We start from the raw sequence: 20,920 nt of genomic DNA on the forward strand, positions 1-20,920 counted from the left end.
AACCATAACATTTTCAAACCATTTGAAGTTTTAATGCAGGTTTAATAAATATCTATAAAAGAATCACACTCTCCGTAATCAATTGCAAATGCTCATAATTACCCCCAGGCTGTTTTCAGCTGCCTGATAACTATAATATTCACAAATCCAGCTCCAGACAGCCTTAAATATGTTTATTACTCATCTGGTTCTTTGCCAGCTTTCTCTACTCATTTACATCACTGTGCCTCAATAAACATACAATTAATTCAGGCTTCTTATTGAACCACTTTGTTCTTTCATTAGTATGTATTACATCATCTAGACAAGGAAAGTAACATGTATATTTCATCTGTATAACTGTACTGTGTCAATTACATTGCAAATTGACAGCTGTTTGTGAGAACTTTCTTATTAACTTGCTTTTGCTCGTTGACGTAACACTGCAAATTGAATATATACTGTGGCTACCCCCTAGAATTATTCACTTCTGAGGCAAATAGACTGCTATCTTATATTTTTCCAGGGGAACAGTGGCCAAGCTTCTGTTTTTTACCTTGATGCTGTTAGGGAAATTCATTCCAGGAGCTATGTGTCATAATGTAGAATGGTTAGAGAAGAATATCTTTTGTTCAAGTAGACCTTTTTAAAAATGGAATTGATCAAGTTCTTGAAGGCTTGGTCTGTGCACCTTCTGTTCTGTGTTAGTAAAAATGGAATATCAAATTTTCTAGAACTTCAAAATTGAGGTCAAAATCAAGTTGTAGATACTTTCCTGATATCTATATAATCATAATCTCTGGAACTGAGATCTTGATGTTTTGCATATATGTGGGATTTCATTTGTGCATGGGCAGGCTGCAAGCCTCAAGTGAGTACTGGCTGATCCTTGTACTGATCTGCACTTCTGTTAAGTGCCCTTCAACTTTTAATATGATTTTGGTAACTTTTCAGCAGTATTGAAGTTTAGATTGTAAATTATTATTTTGGCAGCAAGATGAGCGGACAGTTGCTAAAATAGGGAACTGTTGAACATAGTACTTTTCATGTTGTTTTGAAAAAATTATACCACTAATGGAAATAAGTGAGTTGATTTCCTATTATTACCATAAATATCATATAGTTTCATAAATAAAAGAAAACTTTGATAGTTTCTATCAGTCAAGAAAAAGAGAGACAGGAAAAACTGAGAAATTATTCACTGCGCTATTTATTAATCAGCATTTAACTGTGTAATCTTCAAAGTTTGTGCTCTTCACATCACCAATCCACTCATATAACATTCTTGTTCCTAAAGTGTACAATTGTAATCAACCAAAAAATTTGTCGAGGAACAGATTGAGGTACACTCGGAGAAAAATTTGTCTCGAATAAGATGATCACACACATTGTTGTGCTTATTCTACTACCACAGTGGGCTGCAAGTACAGTTTCCCTGCAACAAACTTCATATACCTAAGTATAAATAGGTATAAATAGGTATTAAGCTGTTTTACACAACTATAGGGGAAAGAAGTATGAATTTTTAGGATTGACGTAATTTTTAAGAAAATAAACGCTGAAGAGAAATAGTTCTCAGTTCTAAACTGTTATCTGAGTCAACAGAGAAAAATTTATTGCACTGCAAGATGCTGCTTTAGTCAAAGGAAGCTACTGGAGGCCTTCTGAAAATCTCTAAGGTGAATTGTGGTAAAAAAGAAATGGATTGAAGAGGTTTAGAGAAAGTTATGCGGTCAAAAGCATGTGACTGTAGACTGTACTGGCTTGTCAGCCTCTGTGGGTGAGGGGTGATCACAATCCGACTTCCTTTCTATTTTCAAAAACCTAAAGTAACAGCTGATACTCAAGGATTAGTTCTAGCTTCATTTTTATTTATCTTTTTTTTATCTTTTGCTTTTTCTTTTTTTTCCTTTCCTCTCTGCTGAGAAACTCAAATGAAAAATCTTGCATGAATCACCATCATGGTTGGAAATTTAAGTCTTGCAGAATTTGAAAACTGCAGAAGTTTGTAATATCTCTCCTGCAATGTTGATTCAGTTCCAGAGATTATCAGTATTAATTTTCCTTATTTAGAGGGTAATCTCTAATAAGTATGTAGCGAGACCAAAATAAGCTAATGGGAATGATGTATTCAGAGGATCTTTTAAAGAAGGGTTTTTCTACACCCTTCAGTAGTACTGCAATGTTCAGATCAAACAGTACAAGTGAAGTTACATGCTTTTTTTATGATCTGAAGTGGAAATGTTTTCAGATAAATAAATAAATATATATATGTATATAGAGAGAGACAGATGTACTGTCTATTATACTTCTATTTTCCCAACTGGATGATTGTAAGAAATTTCAGACATTTTTAAAAACTTTTCATTTAATGTGTGAAAACTCGGAAAGTTGCATGTGAAGAAGGAAGAAAGTCAGTTTTATCATTTACAAGTTTTAGTTTCACCTGAGAAATAGCATATTCATTTGCTAGGTTCCACAAATTTTGATATTATAAATGAAATTTCAGCTGTAATTAAGCGCTTGAGCTTAAATATTTTTATTGTTTTGAAACTAATTTTCAGTTTCCAAGTACTGATAAGAAGCAACAACAAGAATGTATGTAGGTGTGGAGCTGAGCATTTTTGTTGGTGCTATTGTTTTTTTTTTTCTTGGTGTTTGTTTTTGTTTTTAACTTTGGAGGTTCACTGAATTACATATAAACTTACTAATGAGACGAAATCCCACTGCGTGCAAGTAGGATGAAGGACTATTACTGAATCATCATGCTAAATTGTTGCTTTCCTTAGTTTAGATCTTAACCGTGTTAAAAAACATCAACACAAGCACAGGAATGCGAATGCTTTGCTCAAGGCTTTAAGCAGAACGGTAGCTCTGTCAGATTCCAGCCAGAGCTGCATATCTCCCCTGTGTGCAGTGCATTTCCATAACTAATAGTTTCTGTCATGTTAGCCATCGTTGTGTAAGGAAGAATCACTGTGCTAGTCTTAAAAAGCTTTCTTGATAATAATTTGGACAGTGTCATTTGTTATACAATGGCTTTTCTCATCAACTGTACAAATAAAGTGGTCTTTTGTGTAAATCAACCAGTGAATATTTATGACAGGTGCATTCACCTTTGCTGCCACAGCTGAATCAGTTGGTATTTATCATTTGGATACTGCAAGGAAAATGTTCTCAGATCTAAAATGGTATCAGAGGGAGGATGAGCTAATGACTGTAAACCAGCTTTGAGGTAACCAGAGTGCTCAGTAACAGTGAGTACCTTGTAATTTAGATGAAATACAATAAGGGTGGACAGATAAATTTATTGCTGTTGGTGAATACTGCCATCTTTCTCTTTTCCTAACCATAGTGTGAACTGTAAATTTATTTTAAAATATTTCCTAGAATCACCAAGGTTGGAAGAAGAAGAAATTTTTTCAAACATCCACCCTAAATCTCCCCTGGTGCAAACTGGGGCTGTTTCCTCTAGTCCTGTCGCTTGTTACATGGGAGAAGAGGCAGACCCCCACCTTGCCACAACCTTCTTTCGGGTAGTTGTAGGGAGCAATAATGTCTCCTTTGAGCCTTCTCTAGCCTAAACAATCCCAGTTCCCTCAGCTGCTCCCCATCAGACTTGTACTCCAGACCCCTCACCAGTTTTGCTGCCATTCTCTGCACGTGCTCCAGGGTCTTAATGTCTTTCTTGTAGAGATGGTCCCAAAAATGAACGCAGTACTCGAGTTGCCTCCTCATCTGTGCTGAGTACAGATGGATGATCTCTTCCCTGCTCCTGCTAGCAACACTATTTGTGATACAAGTCAGGATATTATGTTCAGCTGCGTGTCTACCAACCTCCCCAGGGCCCCCAGTCTTCCAACCACTTTGCCCCAAGCCTGTAGTATTGCATGAGGTTGTTGTGGCTGAAGTGGAGGACCTGGCACTTGGTCTTTTTGAATTTCATCCCATTGCCCTCAGCCCAGTGATCTATTCTTCCAGATCCCTCTGTAGAGCCATTCTGACCCCAGACAGCTAAATACCTCCTCCCAGTTTGGTGTCGTTTGCAAACTTACTGAGGATGCACTCGGTGCCCTCATCCAGGTTATCACTAAAGATACTGAACTGGGACAGATCCCAGTACTGGCCCCTGGGAAATGGGAAACACCGCTGCTGACCAGTCTTCATCTGGGTTTAACTCCATTCGCCACCACTCTCTGGGCCTGCCATCTAGCCAGTCCTTTACCCAGCGAAGAGCATACATGTCTAAACCACGGGCTGCCAGCTTCTCCAGGAGAATACTGTGGGAAACAGCATAAAAGACTTTTGCACCTACTTCTAGCTCATTTAGTAAGAGTGTGTAAGATGTACTTGGATTGTGAGATGTTAATTTGCTGTTCTTTTTGCATGGATTATAAAAGCTTCACTGAATATACATACAAACTGCTTTTGCTGCACAAGGTGTGTTAGCCCCAGCCTGTCTTAATCTAGGATGCCCTAAACATTATGCTTTCCCCAAGTCTGAGCGGGACATTTGATCCCTATGAATTTTTTCATTGGCATAGAAAGAGAAATGTAAGAGGAAAGTCACACAGAACTAGAAAGAAGTGAAACTAAGTACCACATCTGTGGTAAGGAAAATTATAGGAGGAGTAATGATTTTTTGGTTGTTTTGTCTTTAGTTAAGATCAGACAGTGGAAATCAAGAATCTCGATGTTCTGTGTGTATCATATATATTCTGTAGCAACCTCAGTAAAAAGTGAGCTATCACAACTCCTTAAATCTTGTGTCAAGGAAAGCTGCGGGCTTTAAATTATCATGATCTATTGAAAATATTGTCTCCCTCTCCCTATCCACTTTCCCGTGTGTATTTTCTACCATAAAGCTGGTGAGTTTTACACTGAAGTTCTGCTACTGTTTTTCTTAGGTGAGGTCTGAGCATTTCTGCCAGGCTGGCCAGTTGAGGAGATCTAGATATCAGACCCATTGTCCAAAGGATAATTTAGTTCTGTTCGCTCTGAGCGTGTTCTTCGGTATCTTGTCCATATCTTGCGGTCTCTCTCAAGTACTGATGTTTACTGAACAGACTATGGGGGTTTAGGTGCTTGCATTTCATTTGCACTGTACCGATGTACAGATACTGACAAGACTATAGCAAAGCTGACATCTGAATTTACGTCACAACCAGACACATATCTAGCTACATTTGAATATACCTGTCACGTCTTTGGAGGTTAGAGGGCTTGTAGGCCTTGTGCTCACCCGCAGAGGATGCTCTGCAGCTGCAGTTCTGCAGAGATAATAATAGATGGATATATGTTACTTCCCTGATCCTTGTTTTTAAACTTTCCAAGCCAACTAACGGTGTCTTCCATCAACCACAATTATGATTGAAAAGAGAGTATTTGCTAACTTTTAAAATTTCCAGGTTGCATACATTCTATAACCGCTGGTGAATCTCTGACTTCAGAATGGTACCTTGTTTTCTTCCACGCATGTGTAAACTGATGACTGTACAGTAAAAAATCAGAAAAGATAATATTAACTAAGAGTGACTGTGAGGCGAGAGAGAAGATAGTACGTAGCCTTGGTTTTAGCATAAGTCTGTCTCTGCGTGGTGATATTGACTTTCATCAATAAAAAAAAAATAATACTGGTGATAATGGGCAGTGTTTCTGGAAATGACTATGACTCATCTGATTTACATAGAAAATAGAAATGCATCTCCTGGCTGGGCAACAGGTTGGCTAGCAAATCCAGGGTGAAAAGCACCTGTGTTCCAGACATGAACAGTTCTGGGTCTTTGCAGCAGAGCCATCTGTGCCACAGGTTGCTTGCCAGATTTTCCTGCAGAAGGAGTTTATCTATTAGAAAGATGATTCCACAGTGCAGTGTGGAAATGTGCCACTTTCAGACAATCCACGCAGGAAAGATAATGCTGCCCATTCACTGGTAGCATCTGTTCTTTGGCATTCACTTTGCATATGATGATTACTAGTGACTTGCTGCTGAAATACTGGAAGCACCATCATAAAAACTTGTCCGTTTTTATACAGATCTTAATGCATTTGGTTGGGCATGGAATAATTCAGAGTGGGTAGTCCTCAGGAACTTCAGAATGAAGGAGTTAATATTATTTTATCATTTGGATAAAGCTAAGCATGTTGTAGCAGTTCAGACAATCTTGTTGCTCCTTAAATTGGTGTCTAAAGTGCTAAAAATTCTAACATCTGATTGGATTGAATTTAATTTTCTTGATTTGGGTATGAGATAAAATCAGATAGAAATTACAGATTCTCTTATAGGACTTCATTTTTAGGATAAGGATATATTTTATTTGTCTTTAAACTGTTCTTCAAGTGTTTAGTAATACTGGTATTTTGGTGGACTTTGAGAGCTGCACTGTGTTGTGGTGCTGAATGCCTAGAATCGCTGCCATTTCGCTCCAGTTCAGTGTTTTAGAGCTCTAGACAAGACAGAGCTTGTTGGCTGTGCCAGGATGACTTCCAAGACCAAGCCCATGGAAATATTTTTGTTATCTGTTTAGCTATAAGCTCTTATGCGATCAGTGCTTTATCCCTGATAGTGGCTTGGAAATCTGGTGCTTGAGGAGGGTGGTTGATTGTATCATTCTCTAGGTAGTATCTCTCTACTCTGGAGACTAAACTTTTTCCTTATACTGTGTTAACAAAAACAAGAGGAACAGGATGGGAATGTATTTCTAGGGCTCAGATCTTTTTGTTGTGCTATTGAATTCCTCTGAAAGTCAGAATCTCTCTGTTGATTTATTTTGCCAAACCCTGAAGTCAAAAGCTAACGTGAACAGGTTTGTTAGCACTTTAAACTTCAGAATATGTTGGACCCCCCCTCCAAATCTACAGACACATAGCCAAGTGGAAAGTGTATTAACTAGGGCCAGAAAAGAGGAAAGCTTGCATTTAGTCATAGTAAAGTTCTTCTGAAATTCAGCACAAAGACATTTCAGCTCAAGTATATTCATCTTTCCTCCAAGGCTCTTTAGGCCTGGATGCTGTAGCACTTCAGCTAGACTCCCTTTGGACAATGCATTATTTACCTGCTGTAGTTACCAGCCAGGCCTTAGGTGCATTTCTCTTTCACCTTCACAGATCCCATGGTAAATCCACTATGGCACATTCTTGATCTTCTCAAGGGTGTGTTACACTGGTTTCTCTATCATTACGTTGGTGCTTTCCCATGGGCATGGGCCACATCATCCTCCACTGTAGCCTTGTTTGCACCCACAAAACTGAAAAACAGTAGCCGAGTGCTGGTAGTAATGCTCTCTGGAAGCCTCTCTGGAGGCTGTTTGTGTGTAGGTGGCATTTTGGGAAGGTACTGGAAAGATTTCTTCACAATACTTTTCTCTTTTTCCCTAAAGGAGTGATTTTAATTATTTTCTCTAGTCTTAAAATTATTTTCTGTCTGTCTGAATGCTGTTCATTGCCTGCCATTGCACCTCTGTAAGAGTACAGTAACTGAAGTCCTGATAAAGTAGAACAGCACTGTGTTCTACTGCTCTCTGCAGCTTGTCTCAGCATTGCCCTGAGCTGTTATTACAATGTGCCAGCATGATGTCACTTGTACCTCTTGCAATGTAGACCACCCTGAGGGTCAACTGAGAGCCCTTTCCTGTTCAATGTTACGGCTGTTCTTGTCATATCTCTCCAAGGGCTTACGGTCTGCCATGCTCAGATATCCCCCTGATTTGCTCTGATTTTCCAGCCTTTTGCAATTCTCTATCATCATGTGAGAACTGAATCTTCTGAGTTTCCAGTAGCATCAATTATTTTTAAGTTCCCCATTCCATATCTACTCATTCTGTACTGGCTTCATTGAAAAGCTGCAAATTTTTCCTGTCTTTTTAGAACAATTTAGAACATGATGTTGCTTTAGATAACAATTATGAATTCAGAAACTAAAAGAGAAAAGTCTGCTTTCTCCTCTCTTCTCCCTTCAGGTGCCCGTACTCAGTGGAAGCATTGTAAGTTGCTGCTATTCTTGAATTTTGTCGTGGAAGTCCTTTAAGAATAATATGGACCTACTGTAATGATTGACTGACTAAATTAAGAAACTTGCTAGAAAAACTTTAGTTAGATTCCTAGTGGTTATTTTTGACAGGAGCTGTTATGTGGCCATTGTATCTTGTGTTTCAGTACTTTAAGTACAAGCATAGCTCCTGAATGATCTCCACTGAATCCGAAGTTAAAGCCTGAGGGGGTCTACCTGACACTGAACAAAACATTCTTGTAATATGAATTGAGTTTTTTTGTGTTGGTGTTTTTCTTTCCAACCTCATCCCCTTCTATGACTGGGTGACCAGACAGGTAGATGAGGGAAAGGCTGTTGATGTAGTCTACCTGGACTTCAGCAAGGCCTTCAACACGGTCTCCCACAGTATTCTCCTGAGGAAACTGGCAGCCCGTGGTGTGGACAGGTTCACTCTTCTCTGGGTGGAGAACTGGCTGGAGGGCCGTGCCCAGAGGGTAGTGGTTAATGGAGTTAAGTCCAGCTGGCGTCCTGTTACGAGTGGTGTCCCCCAAGGGTCAGTTTTGGGGCCCATCTTGTTTAATATCTTTATTGATGACCTAGACGAGGGGATTGAGTGTACCCTCAGTAAGTTTGCAGATGACACCAAGTTGGGAGGATGTGTCAAACTGCCTGAGGGTAGGGAGGCCCTTCAGAGGGATTTGGATAGGCTGAACAGCTGGGCTGAGCTCAATGGGATGAGGTTCAATAAGACCAAGTGCCGGGTCCTGCACTTTGGCCACAATAACCCCATGCAATGCTATAGGCTTGGGGCAGAATGGCTTGAAGAATGTAGAGAGGAAAAGGACCTGGGGGTGTCGGTTGATGCTCGGCTTAACGTGAGCCGGCAGCGTGCCCAGGTGGCCAAGAAGGCCAACGGCATCCTGGCCTGTATTAGAAATAGTGTAGCCAGCAGGAGCAGGGAGGTGATCGTCCCCCTGTACTCAGCTCTGGTACGGCCGCACCTCGAGTACTGTGTTCGGTTTTGGGCCCCTCACTACAAGAAGGACATTGAGGCCCTGGAGTGTGTTCAGAGAAGGGCAACAAAACTGGTGAGGGGTCTGGAGCACAAGTCTTATGAGGAGCGGCTGAGGGAGCTGGGATCGTTTAGTCTGGAGAAGAGGAGGCTCAGAGGAGACCTTATTGCACTCTACCGCTTCCTGAAGGGGGGTTGTGGTGAGGAGGGGGTGGGCCTCTTCTCCCTGATAAATAATGACAGGATGAGAGGGAATGGCCACAAGTTGCGCCGGGGAAGATTTAGATTAGACCTGAGGAAACATTTTTCCTCTGAAAGAGTGTTCAGGCACTGGAATGGCCTGCCTAGGGAGGTGGTTGAGGCACCGTCCCTAGCGCTGTTCAAGAAGCGTTTAGATGAGGTGCTAAGGGATTTGATTGAGTAGTTCAGTGGGTAGGGATGGTGATAGGAGGATGGTTGGACTAGATGATCTTGTAGGTCCTTTCCAACCTAATGAACCTATGAACCTATGAACCTTTTTCCCTCCTTACCAATTAGCATCTTGTTTGGTTTTTGTTTTTCTTAGATATCCGTGGAATACAAGAGTTTTTGGACAAAGTATCTCAGCAGGGAATGGATGTGGCATTGCAGAAAGTGGAAAACAACATCAATAAGATGATCACAGGGCTCTTTGCCACCATGCGAATTGAAGAACTGAATCGCTACCGGGACACTCTGAGACGGGCTATTCTTGTGATGAACCCCTTGACAGCCAAATCATTCTTAACAGAGGTATGTGTTTAGCAGAGGTAACATCTTGTGCTGTCAATGAAATCTGCAGTTGTTTGACAAAAGATTCAGTTTACTTGTAATCATTTAAAATAAGTATTTAAATGGTTTCTTCAAAGTTCATGCCTATTATCTCCATGCCTGTAAATGTGTATGCAGAACAGTAAAACTACATTTTGCATCAACAAAAGCATTTAGGGAAAACATAGAAAAATTAGCCCTCCCTTTTAAAACTCACAGGTATTGTTTTGTTATTTCCTTGTTTGTCATAGCCATTCCTTACAAAAAATCAATTTAAAAATGATTTATGATATAGTGCTTGATAACAATCTGTTATTTGTAGCAGTGGATTTATAAAGGATTTGAATCTGATTGAGGAGTGTAAGATGATAAGCTGAAGTTACACTTAAGTTTAAAAAAAAATTACAAACAGAATGCAGTTTTCAAGGCTCTATGAGATTTAGAGACAGAAGATTTGTAGAGTGTGACTTGCACACTTTATGTTTTAAATACTTCTTATACAGCACTGTATTTCTAATGTTTGTTTATGTTTTAAATGTATGTAGTCCTTTGCTCAACGTGAACTTATGGTTAAAATACCTTTTCTTTTTTTCTCCATTCCACCATTTCACAGAAATATACTTTCTCTCTGCAACAATTTCTTGCATCTATTTGTAAAACTGATGGTGGATTTGTTTGTTTGTTTTTTGTTGTTGTTGCTGTTGCTGTTTTTGTTCTTTTGTTTTGTTCTTATACTTCCTTATTTCATAGCAGAAATTGATGCTCAAAACCTAACTGGGTGTATGCAGTGGCAAGTGAATGGCTGTTAGGAACGTTATTTAGAACAGGGATTTGGAGTATTATTGTGACTAGGCATTCTGTTGTCCTCATCACCCTTTCAACCTTGCTAATTCTGAGTATCCTGCCCTATCCAAATATTTGCATTGCCTTATAACATGTAAACAATTTGTGAGCATGTTATAGATTGTTCTGCACTGTTTTCTTCACTCGAGACAGAAGTGTGCCTTAGATCATCGTTGCCTTTTGTGAGATTCAAAGAGAGAATTTTATATCATGTTTCTGCCAATGATGGTACTGAACTGTGCTTCAACAATCAGTGCCCGTGCAAGAAGATATTTCTTGGGATAGCTTTGCCAGTCAAAATCTCGTACTCTGTAGTTGAACTAGCAGCCATACATTATGGGTAAACAAGTTATAAAGTGTACGTATTGCCAGTGGGTTAAGACATTGCTATGCAATCCAAGCGTGAACATACATTCTTATTCCAAAGAGTGTGCCTTGGTGCCCAGTTAGCCCAACCTTGTCATTTAGCTTAACCTAGTGGAATTAACAAATGAAGCATATAGTTTTAACAAGAAATAAATGCATACATCGACAAGCCTTCATTTTTAAATTTATTCTTATGGCTTTTCTGCCCAGAAGATATGTTTAAGCTGCCTAGTCGCATTTGGCTGTCAGCTTTTCTTCCCAGATCTCACATACTCTGTTTCTTGATCCCTTCTTGGATGACCAGTTTGGCTGAACTCCCTCATTGTTTAGCAGTGAAGAGGGTTCATTCACTTTGCAACAGCTGTAGTAAGTGTGAGCTTGATTACTATGCAAGTAACAACTTTTCCAGGGTAAATAGATAGTGGCTTGTGTAAATAGGCAGTCTGCAAATTGGAGATTCCTTGTGGCAGAAATTATCTTCTCTTTGACTCACTGGAATATTTGTTTATAAATAAGAGCATTCTGGGTTTGAGCCTTCTATTTTCTTTGTTTTAAGAAGTGTTTCTTTCTATGTTGACTATTAGCTGATGCTTTCTTTCTTTCCAGCTTGCTCATCTCTAGACGTTGCAGAGAAAATCATAATTTTAATATACAACAAATTGGTATTCAAGATGTTAATGCAGTGCTCTGACTATGGAGTTTAAAAAAAAAAGAAAAAAAACCACAACTCAAAACGCCCCCCATCCCCCTGCCTTTTTTTTCCTCCTTAACAGTTGCATAATCATTTGCCCACTGTGGGGCATAAAGGCACAGGAATACTCGAGTAGTGGAGCAGGTATCTCTCACCATTCTCTGGCTAATGGGTTAGTGTAAAGTGAGAGGGAGAGACCAGCCATAATCTCTAATGTTCTTCATTGTTTTAAGTCGTCCTGGTGACGGGGAGAAACTCTGCTGATGCAGTGAGATTTGATGAGGCTAAGGATTTCAGAGTCATGGAGGTAGCAGAGGTAGAAAACACTTCCCAGACTGATTTACGGAAGAATATGGGAAAGTCCTTTGCAAGGGATATGGTGATGACTTGTACAGTTTTCAGTAGGGTGATGCATTTTTGTACCCTGAAATAATCATCCAGATCCCATATGTGAAGAAAATTATTCTCCTTTGAACTTCCTTGATTACTGAAAAGCACCTTACATCCAATCATTGCACACAAAAATTGCTGCACTACAGAAATGCTAGAAAATGATGAGAATTGTATGCCGCTTGCTTGCTACTTTATTGCGTGTGTGTGGTTGTTATTTTGTTGTTGCTGCTGTGGTTTTTCTTTGCTTGAGTTCTTCTGATCTGTGATGAACTTCTGATGAAGTTCCAGGATGTGAAAATCCATATGGCAAAAAATCCAGGATCAATGGTAGAAGCAAAGAGAAAGATTCACCTGGTGCTTTAGCAAAAGAGCAGGGACTCTGAGCCAAAGATGCATCTATCTTCATGTCAATCTTGGAAGAAAGGCATTTCAAAATGGTTAGAAAAGGAAAGAACAGTCATTTCTGTGTTGAGCCCATTCTGCAAGTCAAGGACTTACAAAGCCATGTGTAAGAGTGAGGAGGAACAGATCAGTAAACAGATTGCCGTGTCAGTTCTGGTGAGAAAACAAAACCATTTTAGGAAGCAAAGTTGACCAAAAAGATCAAGCTGTTCAGGGCCCTATCTGATCTGGCCTCAAATACCTCCAGGGATGGGGCTCCCACAGCTTTTCTGATCATCCTGTTCCAGTGCCTCCTCACCTTTGCAGCAAATATGTTCTTCCTAATATCTAATCTAGATCTACATTCTTTCATTTTAAATCATTAGCCCTTGTCCAGTCACTACATTTCCTGATAAAAAGTCCCTGTCCTGTGTGTTGACCTGTGTGCATACAGACAAGCTTATTGTACCAATCTACATAAGTTGCCTTTCATTTGTCTGAGTTCATTTTCAAAGAAAATTCAAATCATTTAGCTTTCAGGTGTTAATACTATTTACTGTGCATGTTTTTATCTAGTTTTACTGTTTTCTTTACCCCAAGTTGGTGTGGGGTGTTATCAAGTTAAGGTTGCCTTGAAGAGAAGCTACACTATTACTTTCATAAATAAAAGATCTTGTCACAAATTAAATCTTAAAAAGTCAGGGAAAATAGGAAATGTAGATGAGATATTAAGGAATTCTTGCCACGCAGAATACAAAACAAATTGAGAAGTGGATGTTTATAGGGCACATATGATTAAAAAATGCCATATGTTATTGTACCTCTAATGTCATTTTTTTCTCATTATTGCTGTGAATAGAAGGTGTAATAACATTGTTCTGGGAAATTTTATTATTATTCCTTGCGATAAGTGTTATGATTATTATTATGACTTGTTTTTGTAATAATAGGATATTTTATACTCAGGTGGTTCAAAAATAAACTAATAGTGATAAGGCCATATCAGATTTCATCTTTAGATCTGCTCATGCAGCAAAATCATGAATCTCTTAGGTTAAAGATGGGGATTTGCTGTAGTGTTATAGTGTTTAGTGCAGGCATTTTCTTCAAAACTCTTGTTTGAATTAGAAGAGCCTATTCAACGTTTTGTCCACAAGGACTTTCACCCTTTGTGTGTCTAAGGTCGTTGGAAGCTCACTCTTGTTTTTTTTGTTTGTTTGTTTTTTTTAAACTTTACTGTGTATTGCTGTTCTCATTGACCTTTATACATGCTCCCTGGAACCATTCAAGGCCAGTCTGGACGGGGCTTTGAGCAACCTGGTCTAGTGGGAAGTGTCCCTGTCTATAGTAGTAGGGTTGGAACTAAATGATCTTAAAGGTCCCTTCCGACCCAAACCATTATATGATTCTATGGTAGCCTTGGGAATGTTACATCAGCATTTAACTCTTTTGTTTTTTTAGTTAATAAATGAAAGTGTCTTATCTTTAGACAGAAATGTGATATATAGTTAAGAGATGAAGTGAATTCTGATGAAAATAGAAGTTAAGGATCAGAGTAGTGGATCTGGGTGCTATTTCCTTTGAAATCCGTGGAAAATTTCTGTAGTTTTCCCTGAAAGTAGATAGCAGCATTTTTTGTTCAGTCATGAATAGTTAATTTACATTGGAGAGTTTGGAAGACTCTGGATAGATATCAAGTATACATAACAACCTCTGGAGAAGACACAACCTTCTAATACTAGTCTGAAGTCTCTGAAGGCCACACTAGCTCAAGGAATTCCCTTTTAGTAGTAGGGGTAAAGGGTCATCAGCAGCTGCGTGGACTTAGTGTTATTTTTTGTCTCCTTTTCTTATTGTGTGTTGTCATACATGTTTGAGTGTATGATGAAGAATTATGCTAAGATTTTGCTAGAAGAGGTGATCTTCAGAGGCTAAAATCCAGTGTCACAGTGAACAGTGTCAGCAAATCTCTTTTCTCCTATATTTTTTCTTGTAAACAGGCTGAATGCTGTGTTTTTGAAAGTTATCTTTCTCTTTTCATTTATTTATTTATTTATTTATTTATTTATTTCGAGGGTTTGAGCTTTTTCTACCTGCATTATCTTGAAAAACACATGCTCTTTTGAGGGTCCATTCTCTATGCTATTTGGTACACCCATTGTAATTTCTTGATATTAATTGCAATTGAGTTATTCTCCTTTCTTGTTTTTCAGTCTTTCTGTAAATAGAAACTTAGAAGATTTTTTTAGTCCAAAGATCTTCCAAATCCCTTTACTGTTTAGAAGGTTGAACATGTTGCAACTTTCATCCTTTCAATGTGGTAGAAGACTCTTTTGTGAGTTTATTTAACATGACAGAGGGGAATCCATTTTCTGGATTTTCACATTTCAGTGAAAACTTTCTAATCTTGGATTTACTGTTTAGTCCTGTCTCTTGACTTTTTATTCTTGCAGCTTTGAGTGCAGGCCATTCAGACAATGGATTAATGATTGGATATGATTTATCTGCTATTTTCCAGTGCTTGATGAATGAAGTGATGCTAGGGTAGCTTTTTATATAAACCTGCTTGCCATAAGCACAGGTTAAAAGTTTAGACATTTGGTTGCAAGCAAATTAGAGTGGAAAGAAAGTTTCACTGCTCAAGTAAGTTAACTTTAAAGGGATTTCCATTGCATGCATTGTCACAATGACCAGAACCTAAACCAAACCATTCTGTTTCTGTATTTTTGGAAAAAAACATCAGGAGGGACAGGTTAACAATGTTGTGATGGGGTACTTTTTGCACTATGTAGTACTTGCTGCATCTAAGGTAGTTTATTTTAGTATCTGAAATGAGGAGGAGGCATCATAGGGATATCTATCCCAGTGCAGAAGGTCTACATCTTCTTAGAAGAGTAACCTGAAGCAGGCCCCTTGCACTGACGTGAATTTTAGAGCTGGACCTTGCTGTTCCTCAAAAGTAAGTAGGTAAGTAGAGTGCAGCACAGATGTTCCATCTGTGCTGGTTGCATACAGGCCTTGTTTCCTAACTGAAATGGATAATAATGGCAGCTAAGGAGAATTATAATGCAGGCGTTAGTCAGATAGTCAGCTGTGCCTCCTATGTTTAGGTGATGTGAAAAGTGAGACCAAAGGCTGCCTGGCATTCCAGCCTGGTGGTACCAATATACTATGTTAATGTATGCTCTACCTCTTTTTCAGTATTTTAAGGGTAAAATGATAGCCTCAATGAAGAGTGTGTTAAAAACCAAGTGAAGGAGGATTTATGTATTTCAGAACATGACAAAGTATAGGTGAGGTTGGAAAGAGTGGGTGGGGGTCATCCTTTCTGACCCCTTGCTTATATTCTTATTTTTATTTTTTCTGAAATTTCTTCCTTTTTTTTGTTCCTTATTGTGATATGACAAACAGTGTTTAATGACAAGATATTATAGATGAGTATTGATTTGACTCCAGTTTTAACCTATACCAGAAGGTAGTAGAGTTGTACGGTCTGAATTAGGTCTTGCTTCCTCATGTCAACATCAAAATAAGTAGCATTTTTTTATACATATAAAAACAAAACTTATTTGATTAAAAAATGCACATATATTCATTGATGTGTGCACAACGTGCGAGAGTAATTGCTCTTGGTCTCATTATCAGTACTAATATTTGAACTATCAGTGTTTTCGTAGTAGCACAATAGCACAGTAAAATTTTTCATCCCTTAATACAGTCAAACAAGAAAAATAAATTCTCTGCTGGATGTAAACTTTGACTAGTATTCTGGATTTTAATCTTCTTCAAATTTTGTGACCACTTAATAGTCTTTTAAATTTCTTCTTCTATCCCTAGTTCTCTTTCTAAGTGAAACTAAGTTTCAATCCACATTCATGAGTCTAAGTACAATTTTACTTTCAATGAAATTACATAAGTCATTTGAGGAAACCTACAGCTGGACTACTATGCATTCAAGTGACAGAGAAGAGTAAGAATTGTAGGGGTAAAGTACTGAGCAGAAGAGAATTTTGTATTGAGAGATTCATATAAGAAATTCATATTTGCAGATGTACAGACAACTGGTCACATTTTCCTATTTTGTTGTTGTTTTTGTTTAAGTATATAGCAATTAATGACCGTGTTCCTGGCTTGTTGCTGGGAGTGCTGTTCTGTTGACTAAAACTAATTGAGAGTTTGATTTCTCATGATCTGTTGACATCTAATAACTAACAACTTTCTTTTTCTGTTTGGATTGGCTGTTATTTTTTTTCTGCTTTCATAAACTGCTGTCATAATTGATTATATTCTGCTTTTATTATACCAGAGAATTTAATTGGATATGATAGTCTTCCTTGGTTTTATAGCTTTACTATAAACATCTCTGTTGTGCTCCTTTTTTGACAAATGTCTTGCCATAGAGAACAAGGATATAAAATACATAATGAAGCAAAGCTATTATATGTACATTGGGAGAGACAGTCAGTATATTAAAGTATGTTTTTTCCACAGAGCTGAGGGTGGTTGCCTGATTCATGTAAGCATTATAAAAAGCCAACTCTGAACATCTGCAAAGCTAATGCACAGTTGACTGCCACGGGATGAGTGCCTTTTTGAAGTAAAATGACAGTCAGAGAGGATTAACTTAAAGCCGCGATAAGATATGACAAAACTATTTCTAATCCAATTCTTGACTGAAGTCACGTTGCCTGATTGACAGAACTGTTCTGCTTCCTTCCTTCCCACCTGTAAACAGAGGTGTAGCCATTCTATTAGCCTACTCAGGTTTCTCTAAAATATAACCAGTTTCCACTTTACCGTGAAAATTCACTGTTGAATGTTTCTAACCCTGAAGACTCATAATCAATTAATATTGAAAGCATGTTGTCCATCTGTTAGTCAGAATTGAGGAGAACTTGTAGTTATTAGTTCTTCTATTTTCAAACTTTTCCCAGTGGTACTGATGACACTGTGCTATTTTGTTTACTCTAAAAAGAAGTCCACCTCTTTAATAGTGTTACTTTGTAATTCCTTATGAGATTTAGCTGAGGATATCCCACAATTTCTTGGTTTTTTTTTTTTTATTTTTACTTTTCGGAATGCATGTATTTTTTTTCTATATATACTTCAATATTTGCATCAATTTAAATTCTATCTTTTAAAATTTGGTCAACCAATTTGGATAATTATCTGCAAATAGGTTAGCAGTATATTAGCAACAATGCTTAGATCACTAGAAGCAGCTGCTGTAAGAAGGGGGGGGTTGCATCTTGCATTTGTGGATACTGCTTAAGTGGCAGTGATATTTTCGAAGATTGCTGTAAGATAATTTATTCTATTTTGAAAGTATTTAGCAGACAGTAAGATGACTTTGGTGTCTCCACAGAGTTTAAGAACTTGTCGACTGCTCCGTTGAAGAGCTGACTTCTGTATTAGGCAATAATATTTTTGCACCTCCCAACAATAAATTTCCCTAGTTAGAACTTGTGTTACTTAGCTGATTTATAAATGATTTTAAATCACTTGTTTTTGTCCTGGATGGTCTCATTTCAATTGGAAAATAAATTAATAGTTGTGATTCATCTCAGAATTTCGGTCAATGAAAATAACAGCTGCTTCTGCTGATTGTAAGAGGAGATGCAAAAAAATATAATTTTGTAAAATCATGATATCCACTGGTTTCTTATGCCATCCATACTAAGACACTCATATATAAATAACAGCCCTGTGCATCCTTGGAGGGTTCACTCATTTTATCTCTATTTACAAATGACTAGGCAGTCAGCACTACTGAGGCTGTTGATTAACCCAAATCCTGCAGAGAAAAAACATAGACGTATTGCTCTTGATAAAGGTAATTACACAAGTTTGTGCCAGCCTGACCTATTTTTGGGATGTTGGTGACATTAAGTCTTCTGAGACCGGTTAGGTATAAGTTTCCAGAAAAACTGTTCTCTGGTAAATGCAAGAAAATAGGGTAATATGAAGTAGCAAGTAGGTAGTACATCATGTTGTTACTTCTTTGGGATCCTATAGGAATTTCCACAAAGCTGCTGAGTGTGCTTCTGTGGGATTTAGACAATATCCTTTTGCTCCTAGTATATCCAGTGGTGACTCATTAGGTAGCTCTGACACTAGCTGTGATATCAGATAATGTATGAATCTGAATGTTGAAGAGTTGTCCATTTTATGAAACAGCATAAAGTAAAGCGATACTGTTTCTCCAGCCTCTGATGGAGTTTTAAGAAGCATGCGAGATTTACTTGGGAAAGGAACCAGTGTTTGTCTTAAGATTTATGAATATTTTTATTTTAAGAAATTTCCTATATTTCAAAGCAAATAAGGACTGGGAAGTAGCAGGAGTTCAGGCTGCCAGCAAAAATTATTTTAAAGATTAATGTCTGGACATTTAAACACAGGGAGAAAGAAAAAGAGGAAAGGAAAAGTTGTAAGGTGATGCTATTGGTCTCCTGTATTAAATGAGGCAAGAAGCCTGTCTTGTCTTGTATTTTGTACTTTTATCTGGCTTCTGATCTGGCATTGCCGATGGGTTGTGCAGCCACAAATTCAGAGATTTTAGTTTTAAAAAATGATTCACATATAGTATTGATTTAATTACAGAGGTGCAAGGGTAGAAGCTCCTTTTAACTCCTCCTCAGGCAACTGGGGACAGTCTATAAGAAGTCCTTCAAACTACGCCAGCTGGCCTTGGCATACCGAAGTAGACTCACTGACAACTGTGTGACTTGGCACTTCTCTGCGAGGTTATAAAGGAGAACAATTCCACAGGGTTATTGTGTATGTTATTGGGCATTTCTGCATTGAACAAGAAGTGAGATGTGGTTGCTGGAGGAAGGAAGTGAGGGAGCAAGGAATAGGAAGTGAATGAATGATTCAATCTTTCTCCATTTTCAGTCAAACCAGTGATGAAAGCAGCTTTCCACTAGCTCTTTGAACAGGGTCTTAAAAAAAAAAAAAAACAAAACCAAAAAAAACCCACACATGTACTTGGCATTTTGGAATACTCTGAGGAGTGAATGCTTTTCATGTGTGATCTCCTTAAAATAGAGTTCATGTTTGATTTGCCTTTATACGTATGAACAAAGAGAGAGAATGCACCCTGAGATCCTCTGCTTTTTTCACAAATAGAAGTGTATTTCATAAATAAGCATTACAAAATAGAAATCTTTCACTCTCTGAAGAGAGGAACTACTGGCAGCTGACAGCATGGTACAAATGTACTTTGTGGAAGTCTCAGGGTATTTCAGGTTACAACATTTCCAGGTGCTTCAGTGTTCTGTCCGTAGCAAAATGCAATTTTCCATCTCTTCATATGATCATATTAATGTTGGGCTCTTCAAATTTGTGTTGTGCAGTAACTCTTAGTTCCCATCAGAATATAATTTAATGGATCAGTCTTGCCATAAACCTATCTTTGATTTTTAAAATATTTTATAATCTCTGCATTCTCATTGAGATCTGTTTCTCTCAGACTCTAAATTGTGCAACTCCGAAGATTCAGTGTGTAACAACTATCAGCTAATTTTGAAATGTGCATCTTAGATCTGGACACATTTGCTAGTGTTGAAAAGGCTGTATAGCAGGGCCAGCCCATATTCTGCAGCTCAGCGCAGAGACAAGCTTGCAAAATGCTTGCCAGCTGTGCACTTAAAACGTGTAATTGCAATACACTTCATGTATCCTGTTAACTTTAATTCTTTGGAGCATCCTCATGGTAGCAAGTTAAATGTGAATTTGATTTGTTTTTCTCTGATCTTTATTTTTGGCAACAGCTTGCCTTAATATTAGTAAGTGCAAATTAATAATTATAAAATACAATCATGTATTATTTATATACTGTTTTACATATATCCCTTTAAAATGCATAATCCAAAAAGCCTACTTGTAGCACAGAAGTCATGCCAGCAGTATATTGCTTTTGGAATCAATATTTCACGGGCAAGTTTGTGGTTTCAGCTCTGTATATCAATTTAATGTTGGAAAAACTTCACTGACATTAACACTCGGATTCTGACTGAATCCAGCTAGATGTTTTGGTGTTTTTTTTTTTTCCATAACAAAACCCCAGGGTTTTATGGTATGTTCTTCCAAGACAGTCAGACAGACAGACTACCTGATAGCTTGGGCTCTGAAAACACTTCTCCAAAACTTCAAAAATACTGGGTTTTGTTCCAACTTAAAATACAACCAGATTATGAACATGCTCTGCATATTTGCGTGACCTTTTTTATACAGCTTTCCTCCAGAAAAGATTTTAAATTTACTTCCAAGCCAAATGCTTTACATTTCAGTCTGGCATATTACGGTCATGGGTCTTTCATTACTGAGGGAACATTACTAAATTACTGTCATGAACGTTAAAGCATTCATGTTAGGGCATTTAAGTGTTCTTATTGCCAACTGCTAAGCTTGAGATGGAAGTACTTTTTCATTGTCCATTTCATCCATTTTCATTTTCATCTTGTTTAGAGGTTGC

At 38.0% G+C, this 20,920-nt stretch overlaps 1 protein-coding gene across 2 annotated transcripts in view; it reads left to right on the forward strand.

The window, feature by feature from the left end:
* GRID2 (glutamate ionotropic receptor delta type subunit 2) overlaps nt 1-20,920 on the forward strand; it is a 637,449-nt gene that overhangs the window by 396,866 nt on the left and 219,663 nt on the right. For both annotated transcript variants that reach the window (XM_065736492.1, XM_065736493.1), the window contains one exon: nt 9,547-9,752. In XM_065736492.1, coding sequence (XP_065592564.1) covers nt 9,547-9,752 — 206 coding nt within the window. The remainder of the gene's footprint in view (nt 1-9,546; nt 9,753-20,920) is intronic.

Source organism: Cyrtonyx montezumae, unplaced genomic scaffold (genome assembly GCF_038088225.1).
Source record: "Cyrtonyx montezumae isolate F1298 unplaced genomic scaffold, pur_monq_1.0 scaffold_2, whole genome shotgun sequence".
NCBI classification, from domain to species: domain Eukaryota; kingdom Metazoa; phylum Chordata; class Aves; order Galliformes; family Odontophoridae; genus Cyrtonyx; species Cyrtonyx montezumae.